This window comes from Neomonachus schauinslandi, chromosome 16 (genome assembly GCF_002201575.2).
Source record: "Neomonachus schauinslandi chromosome 16, ASM220157v2, whole genome shotgun sequence".
Classification (NCBI taxonomy): Eukaryota; Metazoa; Chordata; class Mammalia; order Carnivora; family Phocidae; genus Neomonachus; species Neomonachus schauinslandi.
This window is the reverse complement of record NC_058418.1, coordinates 33,284,895-33,296,118: the sequence shown is the minus strand read 5'-3', so window position 1 is coordinate 33,296,118 and position 11,224 is coordinate 33,284,895. Positions and strand designations below refer to the sequence as shown.

Sequence of the window (11,224 nt, the reverse complement as noted above, 5' to 3'; positions counted from 1 at the left end):
GCCTTTAACTTTATCATATTTTAAATGTTCAGTTTGCTACACTATCTGATGTAAAAGTAAACATAATTCATAGTCAATATTTATAATTTCATGAAATGACTATAGTGTCGATACAGTGAATATGTTAATTTGTCTAATTGAAGGCAATGCAGGTTATTTACTGACAAGGCCAGTAAGCTATTTTTGATGTTGAAACTGTTAAGATGGATGATTAATGATTTATCAGTGCCAAGAAAGGCATTATTTTTGTACAGAGACCATTGGCTCTAAACCAAAAAATACCACAGCTATTTTAATACTAAAGTAACCGGCCAGTGTTTAAGATAAAACCAGATTACCTTGTTTTTCTTCCATGATGTCTTGGCTCACCATGAAACTCATTCACTGCTTGTGTATTTTTGCTCTGTTTAATCTATCCTCTTTTTGAACTACTGAGTAAGCCAGAAAAAGTGAAATTAAAGTTTGAGCTTATGATGCTAAACAATTGCATTAATTCACTTGACACAAGTGGTACATAGTTTGTCAAATATAGATCTGTTTATAGCCTATATTTTAAGAGCCAGGAATGTTTCTTTTCTCTCCGAAAGCTTATGTTCCTTACTACCCAGCCAATCAATCTATGAACCAGAATTGCACTAGACAGGATTTCAGCATATTTACGATATTCAGAGTGTGTTCAGTGTATTTACCTTATACAGAATTTCAGTATTCCAAAGGTGTCTGCTGGATCCCTGAAAAAAAAAAAAAAAAAAACAATACTAACTTTCCCAGTGTCATCAAGATTGCAGAGTCCTAGAACCGTGGGACACACACAGACTTTAGATCAGCAAAACCAAAAGCAACTTTAAATCTTTTTTTTTTTTTTATACTGGTTCTTTCTAAATTTCTTCCTCTGAGTGGGGAGACTGTGATGCAAGTGACAGAAATCCAGATCCGGGGGATGGGGGAGGATCTATGGAGGGATTAAAAAAGAAGAAGAAGAAATATATTGGACTCCATCCTTCCAGCTGCTTCCTAGGTCAAAAGTTCTAGGGTTTTTCTTTATTCATCTCCCCTTATACTCTATAACTGGTCCATCAGCAATCTGATTATTTCTCATCACTGTGGTCCACACCAACATCATCTCTTGCATGGATTTTTGCAACAGTTTCCTGTCTAGTCTTGCCTCTGCCCATGACCTCCTTATGGTTGAAAGCTGCAGGCACACTGATTTCTCAGGGCTTGGCACTGTCTGTTTCCACCCCCTGGATTGCCTTTCTCTTGGATTTCCACGTGGGTGGTCCCTTTCAGGTCTTTGTATTCAAAAGTCACCTTCTCAGCGAGGCCTCCCTCACCACCTTATCCAAAATTTTAGCCCTCCCTGACTGACACTCTCTCTCTCTTTTTTTTTTTTTTCCCCTTTAGGACTATCACTCTCTTATGTTCTATATATATTACTTTTTTAACTTGTTTCTTATCCGTCACCCCTACTTGAACATTAGCTCCACGAGGGCAGGGATTCCTGAAGTGTATTTCTAATTACTATATCCCTACTTCGTCGTGCATATTATGCACTTCATAAATATTTGTTGAATGAATTAGTGGTTCTTTATTTAGAGTGGTGATATTATTTTCCTTTAAAACATTAAGCAAAAAACAATGAATCAATCTTAAGTAAATAATAGTACATGTGGTATGCACATATTATGAAAGTCACAAAGGGTAGTAGTGAAACAGGGGGAACACTGAATTAAAGTGGTAAAAAAAACAGGGGTGCCTGGGTGGCTCAGTCAGTTAAGCATCCGACTCTTGATTTTGGCTCAGGTCGTGATCTCCCCAAATCAGGCTCCAAGCTCAGCAGGGAGTCTGCTTGAGATTCTCGCTCTCCCTCTGCCCCTCTCCCCACTCATGCACACACACTTTCTCTCTAAAATAAATAATCTTTTTTTAAAAAAAATGGTAAAAATAGTTTGCCAAGGTACAGATTAGGTTGCATAATCTTCTAGATTCGTGAACTTAAGTCGTTGATAAATGCCCTGATGAAAACTCATTGGTTGAGCTCCCCTGATTTAAAGTTGTTGAAGTTTTGGTAGAACTATACTGAATTTTACCTTCACGCCAACTGTAAATATGGAATGTGTAAGCAAAAGGAGCGAACAGGACTTAAAATGGCTTAGCCCCCTACCCATGGAACATTTCCAGCAACCGTTTATACTTAACTGCTGTGTGACTTCTGGAATCCAACAGGCCTGGATAGAGTCCTACTTGCACCACTTCAGTTGGCTTTGTGACCTTGGAGAAGTTACCTATCTGAAGCTTAGTTTTTGCACCTGTAAAATGGAGACAATAATGGTAGGAGTGGAATGAATGAGCCAATATACGCAGAGCACTTAGCTCAGGGCCTGGCCCATACATAGCAAGAGCTCAGTAAATGTCCTTCTCACCATCATTATTCAGATGTGTCTGTTCACTGCTGTGTCCTCTGCACCTCAAATAACACCTGGCACATAGCATGCACTCTGAGGCTCAAGGCTATCATCATTCATTATTATCCTCATCGGTCTAGGCTTGGCTACACTTGCCTCCCCGGCAATTCACATTTTGAAATGGACTTGTAGAGGAAGATCGGTATTCTTCAACTTTTTTCCGCGAAGATTCAGATACAACTTATCTCCTCTAAGTTCAAATTATTAAAGGGTTTTTTTTTTTCGTATTTTGAAATTACAGTACTATGTTTGAAATTTTATTATGTAAGGTTAATGGATTTAAATCACTGGAGCTCATTTTTACATAATTTAAATGTTCTTTTGGTTGAGCTATTTCTTGAGCACTGCTCCAAAACGCCTTCAATGAGATCAAAATAAACTGATAGGCATGATGCGACCTTATGTGTGGGTAGTGCTGATTTTAGATTCTTCCCACAGTCTTCAGCAGTACTAGGAGACATTGTAAACCCATCTCATATATCCAGAGAGATTCAGTGTGTGTGTCACCCTCCTAACTTGGCAAAGGAGCAGTGATCACATCATAATAATCGAGGTACTTGTTTTATCCAACTTTTCTTTTTCTGTATTCCCAGTTCCATAAAAATACCCCTTCCTCACGTTCCTATATTTTCAACTTTTTAAATATAATTTAATCCATGATCTGATAGCCAGAGTTTCCCTCAGTCCAAAGTGGGTGGAGTGGCAGGTAAATTCATTAGTATGAGAAGAATATGGGGAAGAAGAGCTATCATTCATTCATCGAGATGCTCAGAGGCTGCAGGGCTACTGGTGTGGACATGAAGAAGAATATGACGTGTCCTGGACTGTCTAGGAGGTTGGCGCCCAGTGGAGGAAATAGTAACATGAGTTGATAAAAAGCTATGATAGAACTGTGTCCAAAATATTATGGAATCTCAGAAAGAGTGGTGAATTCTGACCTGGACAGAATAGGGGTTCACGAAGGCTTTACAAAGGAAGGTGCATAAGAATGGGGCCTCTGGGTGTGAGGAGGACTTTTTTAGCAGGCCCACAGATGTGAGAAGGGGGTCATTCCAGACCCAAGGATCAACTCTGAGCGAAGAGGTAAGATTGTGAAGGTTCAAGATGAAAGTTCTTTCCTTTCAAAGGGGCCCCTCCTTTTGCCTTGCATATGCGAGTTAATTGCTCCACCATTCACCTGATTACCTGTATCTATCTGGCAAGGAACAGCAAAATTCAATTCAAACCGGCTTAAACATCAGGGGATTTCTAGACTCCATCACTGGAGAGCCCAGGACTTCATGGTCAGTTGATCCAACAGCCCAAGGGTGTCTCTGGGGATCTATCTTTGCTTTGCTCTGCCTATAGTCAGCTCCAGTGTATGGCTCATTCCCCTGGGGTCACAAAATGTTTGCCAGTTAAGTCAAGCCTACAAGCTTCCTTGTTCTTGTTCAGTGGGGGAGAGCGTTCAGTCTGAGCCATCCAATTGAGAGTTCTGACATTCCCCTTCATTGGCATGTTTAGACCACATGCTCACTCCTGAACTCAAAACTATAGCCAGACCAATGGAATGTGCTAATTAGTATAAGTCAGTCCAAACCCACCATTAGTGGAGATAGGGTGAGCTTCCCCAAAGCACATGGGCTGCACAATAGGGAAGGTTTGGGGTCAATTCTGGAGTGTTCTTAGGATGGGGAAGGCTGGGTAGGAAACAAATAAATGTGTACTACAATCACTACCCAATCAGGAACCTGGGAGAATTCAGTATTGCTTCCTTTCTTGCTTCCCCATGTCCAACTGGTCAATACATTCTGCTGATTCTACCTTCTTACCATTGCTTTGTCTGTCCAATGGCTTTTGTTCAAGTCCTCATCATTTCTCACCCATACTCTTAAAATCCCTCCTGACTGTTTTTTTCTCTGTCTCTACTCTCTCCTTGCTCCAAAGTTCCTTTGTGCTTCTCTGGCAGTGATCTTCGGGTCCAAAAGATCTGATCCTGTTACTCCCAGCTTACAACCCAAGTCACCCCCTGTTGGTTACAGAATAAAATCTAAATTCCTCGTTAAGTCTTAGGTGTCTTCTAAGAACTGTGTATTAGTTTGCTAGGACCACCATAACAAAATACTGCAGACTGGATGGCTTAACCAACAGAAATTTTTCTCATAGGCCTGGAGGCTATAAGTCTAAGATCAAGGTGTCAGCAGGGTTGGTTTCTCCTGAGGCTCTTCTCCTTGGTTTGCAGATGGCCACCTTCTTGCTGTGTCCTCACATGGCTTTTCCTCTGTGCATGCACTCCTTGCTGTCTCTTCCTCTTCTTCTTTTAGTTAAAGATTTTATTTATTTATTTGAGAGAGAGAGAGAGAGAGGGGGAACAGAGGGAGAGGGATAAGCAGACTCCATGACGAACATGGAGCCTGATGAGGGGCTCGATCTCACGACTCTGAGATCATGACCTGAGCTGAAATCAAGAGTTGGATGCTTAACTGACTGAGCCACCCAGGCGCCCCCCTCTTCCTCCTCTTATACGGATGCTAATCCAGTACTATTGGATTAGGGCCCCACCCCTATGACTTCATTTAACCTTAAAGGCCAGGGCTTACTTGCAGAGCACAGAGTAAAATTGGGAGGATGTCAGAAAGATTAGCATGGACCCTTACAAGGATGATGTGAATTTGTGAAGCATTCCATATTTTTCATAGTATTACCCCGTATATTACACGCTAATCACAAAGAGGAAAATGAACTTTTACAGTGGAGAGATCTGCTAGTCACCACCATACGGAAGTGCTCAAACCTAACATATGAACAGTGGGACAGTCTCTGCAGTATGTGTGCTGACTCACCTATGATACCAACCTGAATCCAAGCAAGCGTCTAGACGTCACAGGAAATATGGGAGTTGGGTTGGGGGTTGGGGGCGCTGTGAGAAAGATACCAAGAGGAAACAAGTAGACAAAGTCAGAATGTGGACCATTCTACAAGGGCACCAACCAATAAAACACTGTTTGGGGGAATCTGGTACGTGACTGTAAGATGTATGTTTATGACCTCAGAAACACAAGATGGTTCTTTGTAATCCACTCAGGTGTACAAAAAGCTCTCTGAGAGTCTTAAGGGCATGATTTATAGCTCCTCTCAGCTAGACAGCAGTGCTTCTAATACAGGTATACCTCATTTTATTGTGCTTTGCAAGATTTGTTTGTTTTTTTTTTTTGCAAATTGAAGATTTATGGCAACTCTGCATTGAGCAAGTCTGTTGGTGCCATTCTCCCAACAGCATTTGCTCACTTCATGTCTCTGTGTCACATATTGGTAATTATCACAATATTTCAAAATTTTTCATTATTATTATATTTGTTACGGTGATCTGTGATCAGTGATTGTGACTTGCTGAAAGCTCAGATGATGGTCAGTATTTTTTAGCAATAAAGTATAGAGGATTAGGTCAAAACCTCAAGCAGGAGCCCAGTTAGAAGCAACGATTTAAGCTTTCTCCTACAGGTTATAGGAACCACTGATGGCTGTAAGGAGAAAATGATCAGATTTGCATTTTCATTGCTTACTCTTTCCGTGTTGTGCAAGCCTGGATATACAGGTACTCAGATCATTACGCCTTTTTGGGAGTGCCTAAAATATTTCATAGTAATAGAGACCAAATGTGGTTATGCCTTAACATTTCTTCTAATTATGTCCTTGCCCTTTGTATTAAAAACCACCACAAACTTAGCAGCTTACAACTACACCAAGCCTGTTATGTTTCAGTTCTGGAGGACACAAGTCTGAAACGGGTCCCATAGGGTTAGAGCCAAGATGTCAGCTGGACCCTGTTCCTTCTGAAGGCTCAAAAGGAGAATCTGTTTCCTTGGGTTTCCAGCTTCTGCATTCCTTAGCTCATCACTCCTTCTCCCACTTAAAGAGCCAACAGAGCAGCATCTTGAAATCTCTGACACTCTCTGTGGCCTCGCTACGTCACTTACAAAGATCCTTGTGTTTGCACTGGGTTGGCCTGAATCATCCAGCATAATCTCCCTATCTCAAGGTCAGTTGATGTGTTTATTTCCCCCTTGCCATGGAACATATTTCCAGTTTCCAGGAATTAGGTCTTGATATGTTTGGGGGGTGGTCAATATTCTGCTTACCACACCAGCCATCCAACATTAAATTTTTCTATTCAAACTGTGGTAAATGAGACATGACATAAAATTTACCATTTTTAAAAAGATTTTATTTATCTATTTGACAGAGAAAGACACAGTGAGAGAGGGAACATGAGCAGGGGGAGTGGGAGAGGGAGAAGCAGGCTTCCCGCGGAGAAGGGAATCCAATGCGGGGCTTGATCCCAGGACCCCAGGACCATGACCTGAGCCCAAGGCAGATGCTTAACGACTGAGCTACCCAGGCACCCCCAAATTTACCATTTTTCAGAGGACTGTCAATGGGATTAAGTACATTCATGGTGTACAACCATCACCACCATGCAGCTCCACAACTTCATCTTTCCAAACCGAGTCTCTATACCCATTAAACATTAACTCCCCATTCTCCCCTCCCCTTAGCTCCTGGCCACCACCATTTGACTTGCTTTCTCTATGAATTTGACTACCCTAAGTACTTTATTTTTTATTTTTTTTTAAGATTTTATTTATTTATTATTTTGAGAGAGAGAGCGTGCACACAGAGGGAGAGGGAGAAGCAGGCTCTCTGCTGAGCAGGGAGCCCAATGTGGGGCTCGATCCCAGGACCCTGAGATCATGATCTGAGCCGAAGGCAGACATTTAACTAACTGAGGCACCCAGGCGCCCCTAGAAAGAAATTTTAAAATATTCTATAACCTTAGTAGCTTAAACAACTATTTTTTAATTTTAATTTTTTTTAAGATTTATTTTAAGTAATCTCTACATCCAGGCTTGAACACACAACCCTGAGATCAAGAGTCACACGCTCTACTGACCAAGCCAGCCAGGTATCCCTTAAAACAATTTGTATCTCAGTTTTGTGAATCACGAATTCAAACAGGACCTAGTCAAGCAATTCTTCTGTTTCCTATAACGTTGACAGAAGTCGCTGGCTGGTATTCAGCTGACAGATGGACTGGTTTGGAGGGTCCAAGTTGGCTTCATGGTCATGTCTGCTGAGCACCTGGGTTGGGGTGGCTGGAAGGCTGAGCTCAGCTGGGAGTGCCCACCAGAGCATGTCCATGGAGTCTTTCTACCACAATGGCTCAAAGTGGTCCGTTTTCTGATATAATGGCTCATCATCTGGGAGCAAGTGTTTAGGTAAACAGGACAGAGGCTGCACTACTTTTTATGACCTTGCTTCAGAGTCACAGAGCATCACTTCCATCACATATTGCTTGAACTAGTCACAAAGCCCTACCAGATTTAAAAAAGTTGAAGCTATGTCTTAAAAGAGACGGAGCACGAGTGGTGGGATGGGGAGGACAGAGGGAGAGGGAGAAGCAGACTTGCTGCTGAGCAGGGAGGCCGATGTGGGGCTCGATCCCAGGACCCTGGGATCATGACCTAAGCTGAAGGCAGACGCTTAACCTACTGAGCCACCCAGGCACCCCTAAATTTTATTTCATTTTAAGCAAAGTTTAAACTCATCTTAAAAGTCAGCAACTACGACAAACAAAATCCCTTTTTTACCTATCAGATTGGCAAAGATTTTAAAAATTTGAGAAGACACTGTGTTGAATATGACTATAAATTGGTTCAACCTCTTTGGAGGATAATTCAGCCACTATCAAGATATAAAGTGAATATACTTTTTAATGTAATAATTCTATTTCTAGGATTTCTTTCCTGTAGTTTCCTGTGCATGTGTGAAAAGATACCTACAAAGACATTTATTGAAGTGTTGTTCCTAATAATAGTAAAAGATTAGAGTCAAGTAAAAGCCTATTGATAGGAACTGGTAAAATAAATTAAGGTGATTTTACCATGGAACACTATGGAACCATTAAAAAGAATGAGGCAGATCCATATTACTGATTGATAGGATATCCAAGTTTTATTCTTTAAACCATTGATGATTTTATTGATAAAGATAATGCTAATTGATAAAGAATGCAAGCTAAATGTATACTTCTGAAATGATTAACTTTAAATTTTATTTTCTCGACACTATTCTAGGTGAGAGATTAAGTAAAATTAGTGATATAAGCCAAATGATGCTGGAATCAAATTCAGTGTGTATAATGCTCTTCATAGCATCAAAGGAATTAAGAAATTCTTTGAAGAAAACCAGTGATAATGTTTGTCGAACACGGGTCACTGATGCTAGACAAATTGCAGAACCTCTTGATTTTGACACCAACTTTTCCCCATTAAAAAAGTAGAAAATAGGGTGCCTGGGTGGCTCAGTTGGTTAAGCGACTGCCTTCGGCTCAGGTCATGATCCTGGAGTCCCGGGATTGAGTCCCACGTCAGGCTCCCTGCTCAGCAGGGAGTCTGCCTCTCTCTCTGACCCTCCCCCCTCTCATGCTCTCTATCTCATTCTCTCTCTCAAATAAATAAATAAAATCTTTAAAAAAAAAAAGTAGAAAATAAAAAGGAGGAAAATCCTCAGCTGGAAAATCTCATGACTTGAAAGTTATGTTCTTTTTAAAAATTTTTTAAAGATTTATTTATTTATTTTAGAGAGAGAGAAAGTGGTGGTGGGGCAGAGGGAGAGAGAGAGAGAATCCTCAAGCAGACTCCTCACTCAGCGCAGAGCCCAACACGGGGCTCAATCTCACAACCCAGATATCATGACCTGTGCTGAAATCAAAAGTCAGACGCTTATCCAACTGAGCCACCCAGGTACCCCCTGAAAGTTATGTTCTTAAGTGAAGCAACAACAACAACAACAACACTGTAAAAAGGCAAGAAAAAGAAACAGAAGACATATAGCTTAGAAAGGAAGCAATAAAACTCCCTATATGCAGAAAAAGTAATGACAAACACCAAATGCTGGCGAGGATGCAAAGAAACTGGGTTGCCGATGGAAATGTAAAGTGGTTAAAATAGAAGTTTGGCAATTTCTTATAAAATAAACATAAAATTACCATATGGCCCAACAATCATACTCTTGGGCATTTACCCAAAAGAAATGAAAACGTATGTTGACACAAAAACTTGTGCATGAATGTTCATAGCAGCTTGATTGATAAGAGCCCCACGCTGAAAACTACCCAGACGTCTTCCAACAGGTTAACAGCTAAGTAAACTGTGGTACATCCATACTGGGGGAGACTGCTCAGCAATAAAAAGGAACAAATTGGGGTGTCTGGGTGGTTCAGTCAGGTTAAGCGATGAACTCTTGATGTCGGCTCAGGTCATGATATCAGGGTCAGAAGATCGAGTCTTGCATTGGGCTCAACACTCAGTGGGGAGTCTGCTTGTCCCTCTCCTCTGCCCCTCCTTTCTCCCCCCCACCCACATGCTCTTTTTCTCTCTCAAATAAATAAATATATAAATAAAACCATAAAAAAAAAAAAAGGAATGAACTGCTCAGACATACAACACTTTAGATGAATCTCCAGGAAATTATGCTTGGAGAAAAAGAGCCAATACCAAAGGTTCCTTACTGTATGCTTCCACTTACATAACATTTTTGAAAAGACAAAATTTTGGGGGCACCTGGCTGGTTTAGTCAGTAGAAAATGCAACTCTTGATCTCGGGGTTGTGAGTTTGAGCCCCACACTGGGTGTAGAGATTGCTTTAAAAAATTAAAATTAAAATTAAAAGAAAAGAGGACTCGAGTCACGTGTCAGCCAAAGATGGCTGCACTCAGGGTAGGTGAGCAAAGGTTGGAGCGAGCCCCATCGTGGTCGCCGAGGCCGGGTGGAGGCACCGACTGCTGCGAGGAGAGCATAAGGTACTGGCGTCCCGGAAAAAAGGTATCTATTATTGAAAAATATTTTAAGGCTCAAGATGGAAAATCATGAACCAGACGATACTGTCAAGGAAGACTTAATTTTCAATATCATAACCAGAAAAATTAAGCAACTCCCAGAAGCAGAAAGGAATCTGTTTGAACAGGGATCAACATATGTTGGACTTAATGCTGGTCTCTGTGGTCTAATAGCAAATGGTCTTTTTCAACGCATCCTAAATGTGACACATGCTCATATAGCCACTGGCTTACCAATGGCAGTGATCCCATTTTTGACTGCGCTCATAGCTTACAAAGGTTTTATAAGTTTACCTTTGAATACAGGTGATTTGAATTGTGAAACCAGTACCATAACATGGGGTGGATTGGTTGGTCTCGTTTTTGGTGCTCTGTACCCTGTTATCTTGGCTCTACCTATGAATGGTGGCCTAGCAGCCAGATACAAGTCAGCCCCGCTACCAGAGAAAGGAAACACCTTAACTTACTGGACTAGAATTTCTAAGCCTGTCTTTAGAAAGATGTTATTTCCCATTCTGCTCCAGACTATGTTTGCAGCATACCTTGGATCTAGACAATATAAGCTAATTATAAAGGCCCTTCAGTTACCTGAACCTGGCCTAGAAATTCAGTGACTGTTAAACAAATGTATACACAAAAATAGAATTGTAATGTATGAAAAAAATAAAATTAAAAGAAAAGACAAAATATTAGAAATGGAGAATGGATTTGTAGTTTGCCAGGGGTTCAGGATGAGGAAGGGGCTGGGAGGGAGATGGGTATGGTTATAAAAGCATCCCCAAAAGAGATGTTTGTGGTGATGGAGCTGTTCTGTCTTGACCGTGGTGGTGAATATATGAATCTGCACATGTGATAAGATTGTTCAGAGCTGGATACACATAAA

The 11,224-nt window shown here is 41.0% G+C and overlaps 1 protein-coding gene and 1 pseudogene across 1 annotated transcript; both read left to right on the top strand.

Annotated features, from left to right (window-relative positions):
* Positions 1-5,038: 5,038 nt before the first annotated feature.
* Positions 5,039-5,138, top strand: LOC123323360 (annotated as a pseudogene).
* Positions 5,139-10,361: 5,223 nt separating this feature from the next.
* Positions 10,362-10,955, top strand: LOC110593042 (transmembrane protein 126A-like). The gene has a single exon (XM_044911393.1). It carries the CDS (start codon positions 10,362-10,364, stop codon positions 10,953-10,955), a length of 594 nt encoding a protein of 197 aa, XP_044767328.1.
* The last annotated feature ends 269 nt before the right edge of the window (positions 10,956-11,224 follow it).

Coding starts and splice junctions, on each gene's coding strand:
- LOC110593042 (XM_044911393.1), top strand. CDS start 10,362: ATGGAAAATCATGAACCAGACGATACTGTCAAGGAAGACTTAATTTTC.